Genomic DNA, 24,706 nt, shown 5'->3' on the forward strand with positions numbered 1-24,706 from the left:
CCAACATGGGAAGTGAGATACATAGCAGACCCATAGAATGGCAGATGTCCTAAACAGCACACTGGCCTCAGAATCAGCCCTTAAGGCATGCAGATCTGGCTGAAAAGCCCATGAGAGTATTTCAGGCATGGAAAGCCAAGACACTCTGGCAAAAAAAAAAAAAAAAAAAAAAAAAAAAAAAAAAAACCAAACAAAACAAAAAAAAAAAACAAACCTAAATGAAAGATCTCTGCGAGTGAGATCCCAGTGGAAAGAATGGGTCATCAAAAAAAGAGGTACCATTCTCTGAAGGGAGGAGAGAACTTCCACTTTGACCATGGCCTTGTCTAAATATGATCAGAGTCGGTGAACTCAGGGGGCTTCCATAGCCTTGGCAGCTCATGACAAGAGCCTAGGGTGATTACTGACGCCATAAACAAGAGTGCCAATTTGTTAAGTCAACAACAGGAGTCACTGTGCACTTACTCCTCATGTAGGATCTCTGTCCTTAGTGTGCTGTACATTATGATTTAATGCTATAACTAGTACTCAAAACAGTATTTTTCACTTTATGTTTTTATGTGGGAGCAAACTGTTGAAATCTTTACTTAATGTATGCTAAACTGATCTGTAGATAAAGAGAATCGAAAATGAATCTTGATGTGAATGGAAGGGGAGAAGGAGTGGGAAAGGGGAGGGTTGCGGGTGGGAGGGACGTTATGGGGGGAAGCCATTGTAATCCATATTTTGTACTTTGGAAATATACATTCATTAAATAAAAGGATGGAAAAATATAAAAAAACATATACAATCAAGATAGAATATTTGAGAAGAATTTTTAATAAATATCACTTAGTTCTAATTATTATAGCTTGGTGATATGGTTTAGAATTAGAAATTTATTTTCCTCTTAATTCATATACAGAATATGCATTCTAAACTTTAACAACTTCTCAGTTTAATCTTCCAAACCACCTTTTTAAATTTTTTAAAAGATTTATTTATTTGAAAGATAGTGTTGCAGAGAGGCAAAGAGAGGGATCCTCCATTCATTAGTTCACTGCACAATGGTCACAATATGTTCTATGTGTCACAAAAGACTGATTTATAAACTGACAATTCAGAAATCATCAGTAGTACTTCTAAAAGAAAGCAGGAGTGACATGGCTGGATGAGGATGTGATATATTTTGAGGGGCCATAGTCCTTTTGCAGACATGGAAAGGGGATTGATGGGCTGTGATTACCTGGATATATAAGTGTATAGAATGGTTAATGCACAAATTTACCAATCAGAACAGGTAGTTTCAGGAACCAAAATGGAGACATGTATAGCCTGTGATGGTTGCAGGCACATGTCGGTGGAGACACTGGGAGTCAGACAGGGTCTGCACATATAGGGTTTGGAAACACGTGATGGAATAAAGAAGATGCAGATAAACCAATGCTTAGAAATAATTTAGTCTTAAATGATTATGTTAGAATAAAACAGAGAAAATCAATCATTATGGCTTCCTTGTCAAGAATTAAAAAGAAAGGGCCGTTACTGTGCTTAGCAGGTAAATCAGCCATCTGCAGATCCACCATCCAATATGGAGGACAGTTCAAGTCCCAGCTGCTCTACTTCTGATCCAGCTTTCTACTGTGGTCTGGGAAAGTATTAGAAGATGGCCCAATGCTTGGGTCCCTGCACCCACATGGGAGACCTAGAGGAAGCTCCAAGGTCCAGGGTCCATATTGGCATAACTCCAGCCAGTGTGGGCATCTGGTGAGTGAACCAATTAGAAAAAAGACCTCTCTCTCTCTCTCACTCACTTTCTGCCTCTGCCTCTCTGTACCTCTTCCTTAAAAAAATACATGAGTCTTTAAAAAATGAAAGAACTTTGAATATAGGTAACAAAAAAGAAAGGCAGACATTGAAGAAATGCCATTAAAAAGTATGACAAGTAAAGCAGGATCCAATTTTTTTTAACAATGATGTTAACAAGTTTAATAAATCATTAGTAAAGGAAACAAAGGAAAAATAACACAAATGACTAGTTTCAGTAAGTAAAACAGAATCTTTGTTTTATAGAGACACTAGAAGAAATGTTTGAAATTCTTAAAAGTTGACTGCAAAGATCAAAATCCACCATATTTTGTCCAATGGCCGCCGCGGCTGGCGTGATGTGGCTGGCGCACCACGCTGATCCGATGGCAGGAGCCAGGAGCCAGGTGCTTTTCCTGGTCTCCCATGGGGTGCAGGGCCCAAGCACCTGAGCCATCCTCCACTGCACTCCCTGGCCACAACAGAGAGCTGGCCTGGAAGAGGGGCAACCGGGACAGAATCCGGCGCCCCGACCGGGACTAGAACCCGGTGTGCCAGCGCCGCAAGGCGGAAGATTAGCCTAGTGAGCCGCGGCGCCAGCCAAGTTGAATCACATTTTGAAAATTCCAAAGAACGAAGCAAGAAACGAAACCACAGAATCAAAATTTCAGGTGCAGACTTACAGAATACTCCAAACTTTAAGGAAGAAAAATAAATCTACATTTCCCAGACCTACACAAAGTAGAAAATGCAGAGAATATTTTAAAATTTCTTTTGGGAAACCAGTATTACATTGATGTTGATGTAAGGGTACCAGAACATGAAATAAAAATCAAGTTATTTAAAAGCATCCATTTCATAAGCCAAGCTATAGGTATCCTAAGCAAAATATTAATGTAATTAATCAAATTGCATAAGAAAACAAATCAATAGGAAGAAGGAGATAATTTTAAAAATGTACCGATGGTTAAGGTTTTCAGACAAGTCATCCAGGTAGGTAAAAATTACAAGAAGAATATAACTTGATCATTTGATGATTACATATTGTAAAACATTTAATTTGGTTTGGCGTTTATTAAAAAAAACCTACTAGCAGAACATTAAAAAAAATAAATCCAGTGACTTCCTTACTCTGACTAAGATTGAAAGCAATGTACAAAAAAGCAATATAACAAATACATGATCATTGGATGCCCCCCAACCATACTGGGAGTAAACCTAGACCTCAATACTGGCACTATTGTTCTTCAAATTTCCAGTGCAGGAGTAAGAGAGAGGAAACAGTAAAAGAAACTCTAAGGCACAGAGACCAATTTCTAAGTAACAAAATGTGAATATATTGGATGATGTTTATATGCAGAGATAATCCATGAAATCTAAAAACAAATATATTTGATGATGAAAGTACTGGAAAGATCAATATATAAATAATACAAAAATATATTGAATCAACTAGATTACTAAGTGCAATGAGAAACTAATAGAAAACAATATTAAAGGGAATGGGCAGACTAGAAAGAAAACCTGTAAGAGAAATGAAAAAAAAAGGACTAAAATATTTGACATTATTAAATATTTTTCAAATCAAAATAAAAACACATGACTTAAAAAAATCGTGTCAATATGTCATGAATAAAAAAGGCTCAGAAGCCGAGCAACAGCCACTAAATTGTAATTGACCTGAAGTAGGCCACTGCAACCTCTCAGGAACACAGACCCAGGAGGAAGAAGGGAGCCCAGCACGTGGCAGGACGAGCAGGTGAAAGTCCCTCCTTCAGCTGGGAGGGTGGTGCCCTGGAGAACACAGCTTCAAAACTGAATGCAGGACTCAACTCTGCCCTCTATGTAAGTGTCTGTCCTACAGAGGATGCTGATTGGCTGCGTTCTTTATGACATTGTGTGTGCTCGCAGCTATCCAAACTGTCCAATCAGGGGCGATTGCTTAACAATACACAATCAGGCAGGATGTTGGCACCAGAGTAATCTTCCAGTCTCCACTGAGAAGAGAGGTCCAGGGAGGAGGTTCCATGGCTGGGAAACTCCGGAGGTAACCAGCGTCCGCTGTTTTCTGCTCTTCCTTCACCACAAGACACCTGGCAGTGGTGAGTCTGGGGGACAGGGAGTGAGCGGAAGGGGAAGGCAAACTCGACAGAAGTTGATGGAAAAGCCTCACAGGACTCGCAGAGCTCCCAGATGTTGTGTCTGGGCCCTTTCTTACTGCTAACTCCTCATTTCCTTCTCCCGCGCTGGTCCTCAGTGTGGGGCGTGACTGGCATCTGGGACTCGATTCCTGTGCTGCCTCGCAGAGACCTGTCAGCCCTGGAGCCTTCTCTAGACACTGTGTGCGGTGTCTCTTGGCTTTCCAGATCCTGTGGTGGGGAGAATCCCGGCTGAAGGTAGGAGGGCCCACGCGAGTGAGGAGCTGTTGTTTAAGGGGTCCTTGGTTCCTTGTTTCTCCCCAGTGTTGTCCTTAATCCCCCCTAGTTTTCTGATTCTGTCAGAAGCAGGGTCTCAGTTTGCAGACCTTGACCTCTCAGCATAGCTCTTTCTGGGAGTCTGACTCCATTTTCTGTTGCCAATAACAGTGTTAGCAACTAGGCAAGCAAACAACAAAGCATTTTATTATGATCAAGGTTTTTGGTCAACGCCTTAGGGGTCAGGAAGACTCTATAATTTGGTACTGGGATGTCATCTTGGTTCTTACATATTACGTTGTCCAGCTGTCATCTATCTTTTAACTTTCTTTTTTTTTTTTTTTTTTTTTTTTTGACAGGCAGAGTGGACAGTGATAGAGAGAGAGAGAAAGGTCTTCCTTTGCCGTTGGTTCACCCTCCAATGGCCACCGCGGCTGGCGCGAGGCGGCCGGTGCACCGCGCGGATCCAATGGCAGGAGCCAGGTGCTTCTCCTGGTCTCCCATGGGGTGCAAGGCCCAAGGACTTGGGCCATCCTCCACTGCACTCCCTGGTCACAGCAGAGAGCTGGCCTGGAAGAGGGGCAACCGGGACAGAAGCTGGTGTCCCAACCAGGACTAGAACCCAGTGTGCCGGCGCCGCAAGGTGGAGGATTAACCTAGTGAGCTGAGGTGCCTGTCTTTTAACTTTCAAAATAGGATGTTTAGCTAGTCACATTTATGAGTGTTTTAAAATTTATTTCTGTTCTATAACCTTCCCAATCCCAAAGATATAAGGTATAACTTAGCTTCTCAAGTTATTTTTAATTTATATTTTCACATAGGGTAGTTTTTCAAGATTATTGAAATATAATATGAAAACATTGAAATATAATAATTAGAATATAATATGACAACATAGTACATATTCAAGGCATTCAACCTGATATTTTGATACACGAGTGGACTTTCAAAAGTTTTGGGAAAATTCATTTTATCTTTCAATCCCATTTTTCATTAACCATTTGGAGTCCTGTTGTACAGATAAAGATGTTGGCAACTCCAAGATGAATGCTGAAATCCTTTTCTCAGGCTTCTTTCCCAACAATGGTAATTATTCTTGCACAGTGGTGTGTGGAGGTCAGGCTAGGTTGTTAGAAGGGATCTTGGGCAGGTGATGGACTACACTCATATACAAGCACCTTCCTAATAACTCAGGGTTTAGAGATCATGCCAAAATTACTCTTAAGCTGTGAGAAAAAAAAAAAAAACCACTTCCATTCCATGTTAATTCCACAACTACCCCACTCAGCAAAAGACCTAATGAAAAAAAGTTCTTTGATGTACTTGCAAAATTAGCATGAACTGATAATGAGTGAGAACACAAACTCATTAAATCATCTACATTATGCAATTTCATCTATTTAACCTAGGATTTGTTTTCTTTCTACTGAGTTGTTTGACTTCATGCTGTCCTTTTGTATTTTGTTTATAAAACCATTATTTCATTATGAAAATTCTAATGTTGAGCCTTAGGAGAATGCATAAAACAGAAAAAATAAATCTTGAAGCTATTCTTGAGTTATTTCCACCTCAGTGCATGATTTTCTTAGGGAAAATTAGAGTCATGTAATTTAGTATCTACCAATATATTTGCATTGTCAACTTAGTAGCTTTATTTTACCTTGGTTATTTATTTATACTTTGTTTCACTCTTTGTTTCTCTGTTCTGTATCATCTCCTGAACATGAGAGAATATATCTATTCTTCTGGTTTTAATAACAGATTTCTTTTTTTTTTAACTTTTATTTAATGAATATAAATTTCCAAAGTACAGCTTATGGATTACAATGGCTTCCCCCCATATAACAGATTTCTTATTTAATTTCTCTTATTTTCTATTTTTAACTATAATTGAGTTTTCCTTGGGTTGTTTATTTGTCATAGTTAATTCATTTTATTATTTTATTTATTTTTAAATTTTTGAAAGGGAAAACAGAGAGCATGTGCCCCATCTGGTGTTTCTTAACACAAAAGACTGGACTAGGCCAAACTAGGAGCCAAGTATCCCTCATGAGTGACAGTGACTCAACTACTTGGACCACCACATGTCGCCCCACAAGGAATGAATTATCAGGAAGCTGGAATCAGGAATGGAACCAGGAATGAAGTCCAGGCACTCTGAAATGTGATATAAGGGTCTGAAGCAGCATCCTAACTGTTGTGCCAAATGCCCACTCCATAATTTATTTTTAATAGAAAAACAGTTTTTTAAAAAGATATGTAATTTTATTTTTGCTTTTTAATTTTATATGTTTGCTATTTATGCAAAATTGTTTTCCTAATTGGCTTGGGATTCATGATAAAGTTTTGATTATGATTTTAAGAAATACATTTGTTGCTTGAAGTTTATGTAATTTGAATTCCATGGATTAGGCTGCATGTAATTCATTAGTTTTGTTATAGAACAGGAACTATTTTTTAAAAAAGCTTTATACAATTAAAGTCTTGCCCTTTATTCTAAGTTATTTATTACACATAGCTTATTTTCAGCCAAAAATGACAAAGATATATATTAATATTAATTAATGTAATTCCTTTATGATAAAAGTTAGGCAGCTGTTTAATCAGGCTTATTTACAATAGGCAGATGAGGTGAGAATTTGGCACAGTGGTTTTGGCATCACTGAGAACACCCACATCCCATATGAGAATGTGCTTGCTTGAGTCTCAACTCCCCTTCTGATTCCAGCTTCCTGGTGATGTGCATTCTAGGAGGCAGCTGGTGATGACTCACATGCTTGCATCTCCTGAACCTGAATGGGTGCATGGTGAAGGGACAGGTCGCTGGGAGTCCTTTGGCTGGCCTACTCCTCACCCAGCAGGTGCAGGGGACAGAGGAAAGCTGCCTCAGTGGCAGACTCAAGTCCCCAAATTCCAAAGCTGATCATGGAAAAGTCCACATTCCCCTACAGCCAGTTCCAATCAGTCTGCCCACACCACCTACACCTTTGTGGGACAACTGGCCCCACATATCACCAGGTCCAGCTTCCATTCTATTTGGCTTCCTCCTCACATGGTGGCAGAGCCTGAACCACCACAGGCATCTCTCATCAGCATAGCATGGATACTATTGTGATATAATGATCTTGGGCAATTTGTTTTGTTGCTCCCTGGGCACCTGATTGGAAGTTTGCAAAGCCCATGTGCATGCATGCTGACACCAAGCCATAGCCAGTCAGCATCTCCACAGCAGGGAGGTGATCACTTGTGATTGTACCAAGTCAGCAGATTGAGAGGCATGGCTGGGACTCAGGTCTGGAGCCTAGTAGTCCAGGGCCCTGACTCTCCTGTCAGCTGAGGTTGCTGCTGTTTTCATGTTCCTGCAGGAGTTCCAGGATCTGGAGCCTCTAATAACCTACTTCAGATGAGTTACAATTTACAATCTGTTGGTTGATTCCTGGGAATTTGTGGGGTTTCGTTGTTGTTTTTCATTATTCTCAGAACATTTTCCTGTTGGATCTCTTAAAAAATTGATGAATTAAGGAATGTTTAAAGATATTACATAATTTTATGACTCTTAAATCTTATATGTAGAAAGTTAGTTGACAATAGATAAGGCAGTGGGAGAAGTGTCACTATTTTCATACAAAAATCTTCATATATATGTATATATATGAGGTATGATTACAAAATAAGCTAAAAGTAACTCACTGTAAGAGAAAACTAAGAAAAGAAGGAGGAAGAAGGGTAGGAGGTGTGAGGGAGGGTTGATGAGAAGTGTCAGTATTCTCTTAAATCTGAATAGATGAAATACATGAAATTTTTTCACTTTATATAAGAAAATAACTGGGACAGATTTTTAAGATACTACATAATTTTATCATTTTCATTAATTTCTCTTGTAGTTATACTTTTCATAGTCTATTTTTGTCCATTGATAGTTTCTATTCGCTTCTTGCTCATAATTAGCAGCCCAATCCAATAGATTATCTTCTACACAGTGATCTTGCTAAATTCACTTACTGATTTGTATTTGTTTCTGGAGTATACTGAATATTCTCTGTATATAGAATTGTGTCATCCACATACACTGAGAGTTCTACTGCTTAAAGTTGATTCTTATACCTGATATTACTTTTTTGTCATTTCGCTTCCCTGACTACTGCTCCGGGACAATCTTGGAGATGATGAGAAGAGGCAGCCATGTCTGGAATAGGAAGAAGTTAGTTTTCTATGATCCTGTGTTAAGTAGTTTGTTGTAGGTTTTTAAGACAATCTTACGACTATAAGGAAAACTCTTTTTGATTATTTTTCTGGCAATTGATTTTTATGACTGGATGCTTAATTTTATTAAATCCCTGTTTAAATTTATGTAAATTATTATTTAGTTCTTATATTGTTCACACACCTGAGTGATTCAAGTTATTTTTGAGAATATTAAATGCATTTTCATTTTAATGTATCTTTTTTTAATTGATCCACCAATTTTCAAATATAGTTTAATTCATATAAAGGTATTTTGTTTAGAATATCTATATATCTTTTTATGGAAGATGCTTTTTTATTCAACTTTATTTCATATCTTGGTCCAACTTGTGTTATACTGACTCCCCAAAAGAAATTTAAAAGTATTCCCTGTTTATTTCTACTTATAGTGAGCTTGAGAACCTTAAAGACTTGAAAGAATTCCACAAGACTAGACATGAAATTTTAATTGTGAAACTTCTTCATTAGTTTGTTTGGTTTTACAAAAATTGCCTCAAGTTTAGATGTACCTGTATTTTGGAAAACTAGTTTTCAAAATAAGGTAGACTTTGATCTATGGAGTCAAAATTTCATTTCTAAGAATCCTACAAAATTCTCTTGCTATCTTGGGGAGTTCTGTATGCTCTATAATTTCCTGAAATTGGTTACTTGTGTTTCTTTTTCTTGATTTAATCACCTTTACTAGTGAAACATTAATCTTCTTTTTTTAATATTTTTTTGAACTTTTATTTAGTAAATATAAATTTCCAAAGGAAATTATTACTTCTCATGTGGGATGGGTCCTTAATGTGTTGTCCAATGTGAAGTAATGCTATAACTAGTACTGAAACAGTATTTTACACTTCGTGTTTCTGTGTGGGTGCAAACTAATGAAATCTTTACTGAATATATACTAAATCGATCTTCTGTATATAAAGAGAATTGAAAATGAATCTTGATGTGAATGGAATGGGAGAGGGAGCAGGAGATGGGAAGGGTTCGAGTGGGAGGGAAATTATGGGGGGGAGCCATTGTAATCCATAAACTGTACTTTGGAAATTTATATTTACTAAATAAAAAAAATCCAAAAGCAATTTTAATAAACTGTTCATACAAAAAAAAAAAAAAACAAATATGTTATTACTTGACATATAAGAGCTTCTAACATAGATCAATACATACAGAAAAAGTAGAGCAGTTATTTGTAGGGCATGTAGCGAAAAATATAAAAATAATTCTTTAGAGGGATGCTGGTGATGGTTGCAAAGCAGTATGATGTATTTAATGCCACTTAAATATTTACTTGAAATGGTTTAAGTGCCACATTTAGGCATACATACCTATGTAAAACAATAAAAACTTTGACTTTTATTGATCACTGTTCTAGATAATAGTTATAAACATGGTTAATACATACATCCATTGTCCCATACCCATGTAGAAGTCACTAAATCAATAAAAGAGTAGAATTAAAAATTTGAAATCATGGAAAGTCATTTTTGTATAGAAGCATAATTTTAGGGGCTGTCACTGTGCTAAAGGCACCATCTAAGATGCCAGCATCCCAGATGGGTGCTGGTTCATGTCCTAGCTGTTCCATTTCTGACCCAGCTCCTTGTTGATATCTCTGAGAACAAAGTCGAGAAAAGTTCATGTGTTTGAGCCCATGAATGTAAGTAGGAGACATGGATGAAGCTCCTGGTTTCTGTTTCTGGCTTGGCTCAGCCCTGGCCATTTCAGCCACTGGGGAGTATACCAGCAGCTGGAAGATTCTCTGTCTCTCTCCCTTTAAATAAAATTAATTTTGAAAAGCATAATTTTAGGCCGGCGCCGCGGCTCACTAGGCTAATCCTCCGCCTAGCGGCGACGGCACACCGGGTTCTAGTCCCGGTTGGGGCGCCGGATTCTGTCCCGGTTGCCCCTCTTCCAGGCCAGCTCTCTGCTGTGGCCAGGGAGTGCAGTGGAGGATGGCCCAGGTGCTTGGGCCCTGCACCCCATGGGAGACCAGGAAAAGCACCAGGCTCCTGGCTCCTGCCATCGGATCAGCGCGGTGCACCGGACACAGCGCGCCGGCCGCGGCGGCCATTGGAGGGTGAACCAACGGCAAAGGAAGACCTTTCTCTCTGTCTCTCTCTCTCACTGTCCACTCTGCCTGTCAAAAATAAAAAAAAAAAAAAGAAAAGCATAATTTTATATCAGTAAAAATTATAGGCAGAATCCCTGTTCTTCATTTTTTGTGGACCTTTATCTTGACACTTATTCACATGATAACCATTAACATATAAATTCTTTCACTCCCAGGGCTGTTATCACATCTTCTGGCTACTAGCATAGCCCAAAATAGATTCAGTCTCATCATTTTGCTAACACATCCTAAATTTAGCTTTGGCAAGAAGCAACATTCTGGTACAAATAATGTGAATTTACAATATTTTCTTTGGAGCAACTTCAGCTCTTCCTCTATTCACTGTGCATGTGAGCATTAAAATAAAATTAAAAAAACAGAATTAGCTGAACTCAACACCAGGTCAAAACAGACTTTAGAAAGAAGCAAGAGTCCAGGAAAATTGCATATTTATGGTTTGGAATGAGGCTATTTGGTAGCAATCCTATACATAGATAATGGAAGAAACTGGGATATGGTTCTCATTTTGGATTTATTGAACTTGAGGTACCATTTGGAAATCTACAAAGAAGAATTCAACAGAAAGTTGAAAGTATCCAGAGCTTGGAAAGACGCCCAAGCTAGAAAGAAACAGGAATGTAAAACAACATATGGCCATATCAGTCATGGTGAATTAGGGGGTGGAATGAATGAGAAACTACATATAGCATTAGGATGGGTCATACAATGAAGGTCGTTGAGGAGTCCAGGAAAGAAGCATAACACCAGTTAGTTCTTGGTAGAAACTAATGAAGATGAATTGCCAAGAGAAAATCATGGACAGTAGTTGCAAAAATGGCAAAAAGAGTTTAAAATGGGACAAACATGTAGCATAGTAGATAAGATGCTAGTTAAGCTGCCCTAGTTCCACATCAGAGAGGTTTTGTTTGATTCCCTATTCCGGCTCCTCATTACACCTTCCTGATCATGTAGACCATTGTAGTCTAGCAGAGTGTACCCCTAATTTGGGTGACTTGGGCCAGTATCCATCAAATTCTAGCTGCTCTGGGCATTTGGGGAGTGAAAGAGTAGATGAGAACTCTGTATATGCCTGTTTCTCTCACTTGGTCAATCTGTCTCTCTAGCTGTCAAATATGTAAAAAATTAAAAATACATTCAAGTACAAAGGGTAGAAAATAGTCTTTAAATCTGACTAGAAATTGGTTATTGGTAAATTTCTGAAATGCTAAAGTGAGTCTATATTGAGTTGGTTAAAGAAAAAAAGAAATGCAAATATTCTCTTGAAAATATATCTTGGACAGTTGGCATTATAACTTGCACATATGAAAATATATGGAGATTTATTTAAGGATCTGCAGTACAGTCTCCACTCATTCCCAGTTCTATCCATCAAACAAGCATTTCTCTGAATAATTATCAGCAATAATCTGGTGTGAGTTTTCAAACCGCAGTATAATTATCAAAACTAAATAGAAGTAAAGTTAGTGAAAATACAAAATGTTCTTTCGATATTTGAATGTATTCATTCATAGCACATTTATTTCAAATATGAACTTACTAAACCACACATTAATAAAAAAGTTAGAATTGCCCGTGAGTTCTGCTGTATCCTCTCTGCTTTCCAGGAAGATGGGCTGTCTGCAAAGAAAATATAGGGATCATCCTCCTTGTTTAGTTATGGATGGCTGCAGTGCAGGAAAAGTAATCTTATGTTCCCTTGATTCACCAGCTCAGGTTCATGAGAAGGACTTTCTAGGCTGCCAAAAGATATTGCAAACTTTTAACAATAAAACAAAAAGAAAATACCAAAATGTGCAATACAAAAATGTCAGATAAATTTTAAAGGATTTCCAATTAGATTCACAGGTGACTTCTCATTAGAATCTTTATGATCTATGAGAGAATGGAGAGACATAGTGTGAGTCTTAAGAGAAAAAAAAAAAAAGTCCACTGAGAATACCATACCCTGCAAAGTACTCATTTATGTTGAATGTGAAGTAAAGACCTATCAAACAAAAAGAAACTGAATTTGTCAACACTCACCCAGCCTTACAAAAGCTGTCAGGTGTTATGAGTTGTGATTTACAGCAAAAAGCTTTTCTGTAGTCATTACATTCATGAGGTTATTCTCCTGTGTGAATTTTCTGATGGATTTTGAGTTGTGATTTATAGCTGAAGGCTTTTCGACAGTCATTACATTCATAAGGTTTCTCCCCTGTGTGAATTCTCTGATGGATTTTGAGATGTGATTTACAGCCAAAGGCTTTTCCACAGTCATTGCATTCATAAGGCTTCTCCCCAGTGTGAATTCTATGATGCATTATGAGATGTGACTTCTTGCCAAATGTTTTCCCACAATCATTACATTGATAAGGTTTCTCCCCTGTGTGAATTCTCTGATGCATTATGAGACATGACTTCTTGCCAAATGTTTTCCCACACTCATTACATTCATAAGGTTTCTCCCCTGTGTGAATTCTCTGATGGATTATAAGTTGTGACTTATAGCTGAAGGGATTTCCACAGTCATTACATTCATAAGGCCTGTCTCCTGCATGAATTCTTTGATGGGTTATGAGATGTGACTTACAGCCAAATGCTTTTCCACAGTCATTACATTCATAAGGTTTCTCACCTGTATGAATTCTCTGATGCATTATGAGATGTGACTTCTGGCCAAAGGCTTTCCCACAATTTTGGCATTCATAAGGTCTCTCCCCTGTGTGAATTCTCTGATGGGTTAAAAGTTGTGACCTATAACGAAAGGCTTTTCCACAGTCATTACATTCATAAGGTCTCTCCTCTGTGTGAATTCTCTGGTGAATTTTGAGTTGTGACTTATAGCTGAAGGCTTTTCCACAGTCATTACATTCATAAGGTTTCTCCCCTGTGTGAATTCTCTGATGTCTTCTAAGGTCTGACATTTGGACAAAGGCTTTTCTACAGTCTTTACATTCATAAGGTCTCTCCCCTTTCTGAATTTTCTGATGGATTATGAGTTGTGACTTCCGTCCAAAGGCTTTTCCACAGTCAATGCACTCATAAGGTTTCTCTCCTGTGTGAATTCTCTGATGGATTATGAGTTGTGACTTATAGCTGAAGGTTTTGCCACAGTTATTACATTCATAAGGTTTCTTTCCTGTGTGAATTCTCTGCTGCATCATGAAATTTGACTTCTTGCCAGAGGCTTTTCCATAGTCTTTACATTCATTAGGTTTGTCCTCTGTGTGAATTTCCTGATGTCTAATGACATCTAACTTCTGGTAGGTGGCTTTTCCACATTCATTACTTGCATGGGAGTTTTCCTGTATGGAAGTACTGTGAATGATGGTATGGCAGGACTTAGACCTGAAGGATTTTCCATGAGGCTTACATGCGTAGGGTTTTTTCTGTACATGTTGTCTCTGATTTATTAAAAGATCTGATTTGTAAAGAGGTTCCACATATCCCATATCTTCATAGAGTTCCTCTCCTGTGTTGATTTGTTGATGCTTACTGAGGTTAGCATTTTTATGAAGAGTCTTTTCTATTTGAGTTGTCTTTCCAACAGTGACAGTTGACTTATTACAGGAGTCTCCCATATTGACTGTGCCAAATCTAAGGAATATCTTCTTTGTGAAATCTTTCCCTTGTGCACTATGTTCAAATGAAGGCTTCACAGTCTGAATCTTGTGATACTCACTAAGAGGCACACAGTATTGGGCAGAGTTCTCAGGTACCTTAGCGGCATGAAATTTCTCTCCAGCTTGCAGTTCATCATGCCCACAATGGGGAAACACATTGTGACACACATTGCATTCCTCAGGTTTCATTGATGAATAATTTCTTTTCTTGTTAATCAGCTTTGAAACATGAGTTGAACTTAAATTAAGTATTTTTATTGATTCGGCTCTTTTGGGAGTTGATGTCTTGATATTTGTAATAACATTCTGCTTAAAAATGTTTTCTTGAATTTCCTGGTTGGTCCTAATAATTTCATCACTTTTCATGGCAACTGAAATGAGAAAAAACATCAATGAATCATATATAAGTACTTTCTTCTGGAATTCTGATGTAAAGGCAGTGAAGTTCCTTGCTTTCTAAGTGTAATAAGATTTTAGCATAATCAGTAGAAGACACTTATTGTTGCTCATTATATGTTTGGCTTTTTCCCTTAAGACATTGATATATTAGGTTGTACCTATAGATTTCTATGTTCTATCATTTACTACTTGAATTTTATTCAAGTATGGCAGAATGGCTTTCCTGGTTAGATTTGTTAATTCACTGCTTAGGGTGCCTGCATCCCAAAATAGTGCCCGTCTGAGCCCTGGCTACACTGATTCCATTAAAGCTCTTACATCTATAAATGAGAAGGCAGCAAATAATGATTCATGTGCTTGGGACCTGTGATAAATCAGGTTAGACTAGATGAAATTCCAGCCTTTTGGCTTCAGTCTAGTCAGACCTAACTGTTGCAGGCATTGGGGAAGTGAGCTAATGAATGATCTTTCTCTTCTCATGGTCATTCTACCTGTAACAATGATGAGACAACTATAAGATTTTAAAGAATGGATAAATATTTAGTAAATATATTCCCCCATTGCCTAACAAACACTTTTTTACCTTTCCTTCCTCTTTGGTTAATTTTTATTAAAAAGTTTATGTTGTGTGCTCTCTGATATTTCAATCATAAATATGGGAATGTTTTACTGGATCATTTTCTTGCAGGTGCAGAAGAGTGAAATGTGTCTGTACTCTAAACAGTATCACATGTAAGGACCAAGATTTGAATCTATAGTTGTCTCATGTTCAGTCTTCTCAGGGAAACATTTATGGGATTTTTCAAATGAGAAACTCTGCTTTTATCTGCACTCTATGATAGCTTCCCCATATTCATAAGGAAATCTAACATCTTCAGCTTCTCAGAACTACAACAGGTACAGAAACACTGCAATATACCACCTCGGGTATACCCTCTCTAACAACTGAAACAATTTGTTTTTGCAACCCAGAGTGTGTTTGCCTTCTTTCAAAAATATTTTCTAGCTCATTCTGAAATCACTAGTCTTGGTTATCTCCCCTCAGGTTTTTCTATTAACACTCATATGTGATAATTTGTGTTTCTGGAGGCTTTTGATCAGCTGTCTCTTATATTCAAAGAAATCTTAATTTCCTATTCCTTTCTTATCTTTTTTCTTTGAGACAGAATTCATACTTCAAACTACATATTTGAGACATTCAACATAAAACCGTGAGGTTACTTGACCTCGGAATTCAGAATCTCAAGACCTTCTTGTTGAGTTTAGGATCACTTATTTTCATGTTTCTATACAAGTTCCTGCTTACTTCAGGATTTCTGATGTCACAGCACAGAGGCTTCCTTCTGACCATCTCTTAGCATTCCCTTATTTATTTACATCATTGAGAGTGAGAGAGATGGAGAATGAGACACACAGAGAGAATGAAACTAAAAGTGGCCAGCCACAGTCTCTATCCTCAAATGTTTCTAACAACCTATTTTTTTCTTATTTTATTTGAAAGGCACAGACAAAGAGAAAAGAGAGTGAGAGCAAGAGCGAGAGAAAGAGAAAGAGAGAGAGAGATCACATTTATTGGTTCAGTCATGAGATCCTTAAAATAGCAAGTTCCATGCCAGTCCAAAACCATGAGTGGTAACTTATCTGAAAGAAGTTTTTCTGGGGAGGAGGCAAGATGGTGGAATAGGAAGGGAGCACACTGATAGTCCGGGGAGAGATAGTTTAATAAAAGTGGAGATACTGCAGGTTCAAGGAAGAGTAGGGGAGGAAACAGCAGAAGAAACTCTTCCAGAACGCGTGATTCACAGTGGACCTGCGTGGAGAGCATGGGAGCCCACAGTTCGGGACACCAGCGGCAAACTCAACACACCAGCGCTGGAACGCGAGGTGAGCCGAACCTCAATAGCCTGAGACACCGGCAGGCAAGCGGACAGAGGAGACTAGAGGGAACGACCCCCGGGGGAGGGGGAAAGTTCACCAGGCTAACTGGAAGAGAGAGAGAGAGAAAAAAAGGTGACTGGTACAGACACGGGTTTCTCTCTCTCCGCTCACCTCTCAAGGGTGAGCAAGACAAAGAGCAGGCGCCTTCTTGGACATACGTCATAAGCAGAGCGACCTCAGGTCTGCACTGGCCCTGAGCCTAGCAGAAAAACCTGACTCTGGGCGGGGCGAATTAACAGGAGATTAGGACCTAGTAAATTCGTGGTGCTACTGAACTGAGACTGTGAAAAAAGAGACGGTGGGGGAGAGAACTCACGGAATTCACGTGAGCACTCTCCAGAGACGCTACAATTCCGTAACTTTGGCAACCCAGTGGGAGACTGAAGGAGACTTTGAGCCCACTCTGAGGGCCGAACAGATTCCCTGTGTGGTCCTTGGGAAAGAGCTTCCGATCTCTGGCTCCTGTGGGTATATCATTTGCCTGCTAACTACCTCCAACTTCGTTCAGCTGTGCGGAATTACTTCCCTTTTGAATCAAAAAAAAGAAAGAGAGAGAGAGAGATTTACCATGCCTAACCTGGGAGTGTCACCTTTGGCACACCAAACAGAGCTCTCAGGCCACACCCATCTCAAGCCTCTAAGGCTCCATCAAAAACAGATAGTCCACTTAATCTAGAGTCATAGTATAACAAGAAAAAGCACCACAGTGAAGAAACCAAATATCTCCAATATGCCAAATAACAAACGCAAAAACCAAGGTAATAAAAACAAGGAAGTCACCATGAAGCCCTCAAGTGAAAAAGACACCCCAATTCAAGATTATGAAGATGATGACATAGAAGAAATGCAAGAAGCAGATCTCAAAAAATTGATAAGAACATTAAGAAGTTCTCAAAAACAAATTCTTGAACTACAGAAATCCTTAATGGACAAGATAGAAAACCTCTCTGGTGAAAATGAAGTATTAAGGAGGAATCAAAATGAAACGAAACAACTAGTACAACAGGAAACTGTGATAGTGACTGAAGTGAAGAATTCAATAGATCAAATGACAAACACAATAGAGAGCCTTACAAACAGAATGGGTGAAGCAGAAGAGAGAATATCAGACTTAGAAGACAGAGAACAGGAAAGGATACAGTCAGACCAAAGAAAAGAAGAGGAAATTAGGAATCTAAAACAAATTGTCGGGAATCTTCAGGATACTATTAAAAAACCCAACATTCGGGTTCTAGGAGTTCCTGAAGGCATGGAGAGGGAGAAAGGATTAGAAGGCCTTTTTAGTGAGATATTAGCAGAAAATTTCCCAGGTTTGGAGAAGGAAAGAGAAATCCTAGTACAGGAAGCTCACAGAACCCCTAATAAACACGACCAAAAGAGATCCTCACCACAACACATTGTAATTAAACTCCCCACAGTGAAACATAAAGAAAAGATCCTAAAATGTGCAAGAGAGAAACGTCAGATTACTCTCAGAGGTTCTCCAATCAGACTCACAGCTGACTTCTCATCAGAAACTCTACAAGCTAGGAGGGAATGGCGAGATATAGCCCAGGTACTAAGAGAGAACAACTGCCAGCCCAGAATATTATATCCTGCAAAGCTATCATTTGTGAATGAAGGTGAAATAAAGACTTTTCACAGCAAACAGAAATTGAAAAAATTTGTCGCCACTCGTCCAGCCCTGCAAAAGATGCTTAAAGATGTGTTACACACAGAAACACAGAAACACGGTCATCAATATGAAAGAAGGTAAAGGAAGGAAACCTCACAGCAAAAGATCACAGGGAATTCAAAGCATATATTAGAACTTATCTTTGGCAAATGGCAGGGCAAAGTTACCACTTTTCATTAGTCACATTGAACGTGAATGGCCTGAACTGTCCAGTTAAAAGACACCGATTGACTGATTGGGTTAAGGAACAAAACCCATCTATTTGCTGCTTACAAGAAACACATCTTTCCAACAAAGATCCATACAGACTGAAAGTGAAAGGTTGGAAAAAGATATTCCATGCCAACAGAAACCAAAAAAAAGCAGGTGTAGCCATATTAATATCAGACAAAATAAACTTTAATACAAAAACTGTTAAGAGAGACAAAGAGGGGCACTATATAATGATTAAGGGTTCAATTCAACAGGAAGATGTAACTATTATAAAAGTATATGCACCTAATTACAGGGCACCGGTCTATTTAAAAGATATGTTAAGGGAAGTAAAGGGAGATTTAGATTCCAATACAATAGTACTGGGGGACTTCAATACTCCACTCTCAGAAATAGATAGATCAATAGGACAGAAAATCAACAAGGATACAGTAGATTTAAACGACACTATAGCCCAAATGGATCTAACAGATATATACGGAACTTTCAATCTTACAGCTAAAGATTTTACATTCTTCTCAGCAGTACATGGAACCTTCTCTAGGATTGACCACATACTAGGCTATAAAGCAAGTCTCAGCAAATTCAAAAGAATAAGAATCATACCATGCAGCTTCTCAGACCATAAAGGAATGAAGTTGGAAATTAGCAACTCAGGAATCCCTAGAGCATATGCAAATACATGGAGATTGAACAACATGCTCCTGAATGAACAATGGGTCATAGAAGAAATCAAAAGAGAAATCAAAAACTCTCTGGAAATAAATGAGGATAAAAGCACAACATACCAAAACTTATGGGACGCAGCAAAAGCAGTGTTAAGAGGAAAGTTTATATCAATAGGTGCATACATCAAGAAATTGGAAAGGCACCAAATAGATGAGCTTCCAATTCACCTCAAGGATCTAGAAAAACTGCAGCAAACCAAACCCAAATCTAGTAGGAGAAGAGAAATAATTAAAACCAGAGAAGAAATCAACAGGATTGAATCCAAAAAAACCTTACAAAAAATCAGCCAAACGAGGAGCTGGTTTTTTGAAAAAATAAACAAAATTGACACCCCATTGGCCCAACTAACTAAAAAAAGAAGAGAAAAGACCCAAATCAATAAAATCAGAGATGAAAAAGGAAATGTAACAACAGACACCACAGGAATAAAAAGAATCATCAGAAATTACTACAAGGACTTGTATTTCAGCAAACAGGGAAACCTATCAGAAATGGATAGATTCCTGGACACATGCAACCTACCTAAATTGAACCAGGAAGACATAGAAAACCTAAACAGACCCATAACTGAAACAGAAATTGAAACCGTAATAAAGGCCCTCCCAACAAAGAAAAGCCCAGGACCAGATGGATTCACTGCTGAATTCTACCAGACATTTAAAGAAGAACTAACTCCAATTCTTCTCAAACTATTCAGAACAATCGAAGAAGAGGGAATCCTCCCAAATTCTTTCTATGAAGCCAGCATCACCTTAATTCCTAAGCCGGAAAAAGATGCAGCACTGAAAGAGAATTACAGACCAATATCCCTGATGAACATAGATGCAAAAATCCTCAATAAAATTCTCGCCAATAGAATGCAACAACACATCAGAAAGATCATCCACCCAGACCAAGTGGGATTTATCCCTGGTATGCAGGGATGGTTTAATGTGCGCAAGACAATCAATGTGATACACCACATTAACAGACTGCAGAAGAAAAACCATATGATTATCTCAATAGATGCCGAGAAAGCATTTGATAAAATACAACACCCGTTCATGATGAAAACTCTACGCAAACTGGGTTTGGAAGGAACATTCCTCAATACAATCAAAGCAATCTATGAAAAACCCACAGCCAACATCCTATTGAATGGGGAAAAGTTGGAAGCATTTCCACTGAGATCTGGTACCAGACAGGGATGTCCACTCTCACCACTGCTATTCAATATAGTTCTGGAGGTTCTAGCCAGAGCTATTAGGCAAGAAAAAGAAATTAAAGGGATACAAATTGGGAAGGAAGAACTCAAACTATCCCTCTTTGCAGATGACATGATTCTTTATTTAGGGGACCCAAAGAACTCTACTAAGAGACTATTGGAACTCATAGAAGAGTTTGGCAAAGTAGCAGGGTATAAAATCAATGCACAAAAATCAACAGCCTTTGTATACACAGACAATGCCATGACTGAGGAAGAACTTCTAAGATCAATCCCATTCACAATAGCTACAAAAACAATCAAATACCTTGGAATAAACTTAACCAAGGACGTTAAAGATCTCTACGATGAAAATTACAAAACCTTAAAGAAAGAAATAGAAGAGGATACCAAGAAATGGAAAAATCTTCCATGCTCATGGATTGGAAGAATCAATATTATCAAAATGGCCATTCTCCCAAAAGCAATTTATAGATTCAATGCAATCACAATCAAGATACCAAAGACCTTCTTCTCAGATCTGGAAAAAATGGTGCTGAAATTCATATGGAGGCACAAGAGACTTCGAATAGCTAAAGCAATCTTCTACAACAAAAACAAAGCCGGAGGCATCACAATACCAGATTTCAGGACATACTATAGGGCAGTTGTAATCAAAACAGCATGGTACTGGTACAGAAACAGATGGATAGACCAATGGAACAGAATTGAAACACCAGAAATCAACCCAAACATCTACAGCCAACTCATATTTGATCAAGGGTCCAAAACCAATCCCTGGAGCAAGGACAGTCTATTCAATAAATGGTGCTGGGAAAATTGGATTTCCACGTGCAGAAGCATGAAGCAAGACCCCTACCTTACACCTTACACAAAAATCCACTCAACATGGATTAAAGACCTAAATCTATGACCTGACACCATAAAGTTACTAGAGAACATTGGAGAAACCCTTCAAGATATTGGCACAGGCAAAGAATTTCTGGAAAAGTCCCAGGAGGCACAGGCAGTCAAAGCCAAAATCAACTATTGGGATTTCATCAAATTGAGAAGTTTCTGTACTGCAAAAGAAAGAGTCAGGAGAGTGAAGAGACAACCGACAGAATGGGAAAAATATTTGCAAACTATGCAACTGATAAAGGGTTGATAACCAGAATCTACAAAGAGATCAAGAAACTCCACAAAAACAAAACCAACAACCCACTTAAGAGATGGGCCAAGGACCTCAATAGACATTTTTCAAGAGGAAATCCAAATGGCCAACAGGCACATGAAAAAATGTTCAAGGTCATTAGCAATCAGGGAAATGCAAATCAAAACCACAATGAGGTTTCACCTCACCCCAGTTAGAATGGCTCACATGCAGAAATCTACCAACAACAGATGCTGGTGAAGATGTGGGGAAAAAGGGACACTAACCCACTATTGGTGGGAATGCAAACTGGTCAAGCCACTATGGAAGTCAGTCTGGAGATTCCTCAGAAACCTGAAGATAACCCTACCGTTCGACCCAGCCATCCCACTCCTTGGAATTTACCCAAAGGTATTTAAATTGACAAACAAAAAAGGGGTCTGCACCCTAATGTTTATTGCAGCTCAATTCACAATAGCTAAGACCTGGAACCAACCTAAATGCCCATCAACGGTAGACTGGATAAAGAAATTATGGGATATGTACTCTTTAGAATACTATACCGCAGTCAGAAACAACGAAATCCAGTCATTTGCAACAAAATGGAGGAATCTGGAACACATCATGCTAAGTGAAATAAGCCAGTCCCAAAGGGACAAATACCATATGTTCTCCCTGATCGGTGACAACTGACTGAACACCAAAAAGGAAACCTGTTGAAGTGAAATGGACACTATGGGAAACAGTGACTTGATCAGCATAGCCCTGACTGTTAATGAACAACTTAATACATTATCCCTCTTAGTAGTTTTTTTTTTTTGTCTATTCTACTTAATATGATTGGTTTAATTCTGTAATTTATACACAGTTATTCTTAAGTGTTGAAATTTAACTGAAATGTGATCCCTGTTCAACATAAGAGTGGGGATAAGAGAGGGAAGAGATGTACAATTTGGGACATGCTCAAGCTGACTTGCCCCAAATGGTAGAGTTAGAAACATACCAGGGGACTCCAATTTAATCCCATCAAGGTGGCATGTACCAATGCCATCTCACTAGTCCAAGTGATCAATTTCAGTTCACAATTGATCATAATGAAAGGACTAAGAGTCAAAGGGAGCACATAAACAAGTCTAGTACCTGCTAATACTAACTGATAGAATAAATAAAGGGGAGAGTGATCCAACATGCCAACATGAGAAGCGAGATACTCAGCAGACTCATAGAATGGCGGATGTCCTAAACAGCACTCTGGCCTCAGAATCAGCCCTAAAGGCATTCCGATCTAGCTGAAAAGCCCATGAGAGTATTTCAGGCATGGAAAGCCACGACATTCTGGCAAAAAGATCTCTGTGAGTGAGATCCCAGTGGAAAGAACAGGTCTTCAAAGAGGGAGGTGCCTTTCTCTGAAGGGAGGAGAGAACCTCCACTTTGACTATGACCGTGTCTAAACAAGATAAGAGTCGGAGAACTCAAGGGGCTTCCATAGCCTTGGAAACTCATGACTGGTGCATAGGGAGATTACTGATGCCATAAACAGGAGTGTCAATTGGTAAAGTCAACAACAGGAGTCACTGTGCACTTACTCCTCATGTAGGATCTCTGTCCTTAACGTGCTGTACACTGAGGCTTAATGCTATAACGAGTACTCAAACAGTATATTTCACTTTGTGTTTCTATGGGGGTGCAAACGACTGAAATCTTTACTTAATGTACACTAAACTGATCTTCTGTAAAAAAAAAAAAAAAAAAAAGAAAGAAATTATCAATTCCCAACTTGACTCTCACTGGGATTAACATGACAATAGGTCTGATCTGATTTCATCATCATTTAAAAAAAATCATCTATTATTTTTCACTTTATGTTTCTGTGTGGGAGCAAACTGTTGAAATACTTACTTAAGGTATACTAAGCTGATCTTCTGTATATTAAGATAATCGAAAATGAATCTTGATGTGAATGGAAGGGGAGAGGGAGTGGGAAAGGGGAGGGTTGTGGGTGGGAGGGACGGTATGGGGGGGGAAGCCATTGTAACACATGAGTCGTACTTTGGAAATTTATATTCATTAAATAAAAGATTAAAAAAAAAAAAAAAAAAAAAAAAGAAAGCCAAGACACTCTGGAAAAAAAAAAAAAAAAAAAAAAAACAACAACAACACCTAAATGCCTAAATGGAAGAACTCTGTGAGATCCCAGTGGAACAGGTCTTCAAAGAAGGAGCTACCTTTCTCTGAAGGGAGGAGAGAACCTCCACTTTGACTATGACCTTGTCTAAACAAGATATGAGTCGGAGAACTCAAGGAGCTTCCATAGCCTTGGAAACTCATGACTGGTGCATAGGGAGATTACTGATGCCATAGACAGGAGTGTCAATTTGTAAAGTCAACAACAGGAGTCATTGTGCACTTACTCCTCATGTAGGATCTCTGTCCTTAATGTGCTGTACATTGAGGCTTAATGCCATAACGAGTACTCAAACAGTATATTTCACTTTGTGTTTCTATGGGGGTGCAAAATGTTGAAATCTTTACTTAATGTATACTAAACTGATATTCTGTAAAAAAAAAAAAAAAAGAAATTATCAATTCCCAACTTGACTCTCACTGGGATTAAACATGACAATAGGTCTGATCTGATTTCATCATCATTTAAAAAAAATCATCTATTATTTTTCACTTTATGTTTCTGTGTGGGAGTAAACTGTTGAAATCCTTACTTAATGTATACTAAGCTGATCTTCTGTATATTAAGATAATTGAAAATGAATCTTGATGTGAATGGAAGGGGAGAGGGAGTGGGAAAGGGGAGGGTTGTGGGTGGGAGGGACGGTATTGGGGGGAAGCCATTGTAATCCATAAGTCGTACTTTGGAAATATATATTCATTAAATAAAAGTTAAAAAAAAAGAAAAAAAAAAGAAGTTTTTCTAACTTGCCCAACTAACAAGAAATGAAGAAAAGAATAAATACATGAAGGAAAAGGTATTAAATATAGAGAATTTAGGGACTATATCTAACCCAGAAAAAAGCCTTAATAACATCAGAAAAGGATTGGAACTTTTTTTTTTTAAATCAAAAACATCTTCATCAAGAACACAGAGATTTGGAGATATAATGGCATCCCTAGATACTCTAGAATCCCTTGTCTGATGCACAAAGCCAGATATCATCAGGAGTAACACTTGGGAAAAAGTCATGGAAAGAGCATCAGTGAACATCTGTTGCAATCTTTCTGCCTTGGCCTCC

General features: G+C 38.3%; 1 protein-coding gene across 8 annotated transcripts in view; it reads right to left on the reverse strand.

Moving 5' to 3' along the window:
• Positions 1-796: 796 nt before the first annotated feature.
• LOC138844770 (uncharacterized) overlaps positions 797-24,706 on the reverse strand; it is a 62,969-nt gene continuing 39,059 nt past the window's right edge. For 5 of the 8 annotated variants that reach the window (XM_070054794.2, XM_070054792.2, XM_089309568.1 and 2 more), the window contains one exon: positions 797-14,542. In XM_070054794.2, the coding sequence (XP_069910895.1) occupies positions 12,672-14,542 (1,871 nt within the window). In that variant the 3' untranslated portion in view covers positions 797-12,671. The remainder of the gene's footprint in view (positions 14,543-24,706) is intronic. The other 3 variants (XR_016217691.1, XR_011381157.2, XR_016217690.1) reach the window with 2 other exon arrangements.

The sequence above is a fragment of the Oryctolagus cuniculus genome, chromosome 12 (genome assembly GCF_051225735.1).
Source record: "Oryctolagus cuniculus isolate XC-2025 breed Fujian yellow rabbit chromosome 12, ASM5122573v1, whole genome shotgun sequence".
Taxonomy (NCBI): domain Eukaryota; kingdom Metazoa; phylum Chordata; class Mammalia; order Lagomorpha; family Leporidae; genus Oryctolagus; species Oryctolagus cuniculus.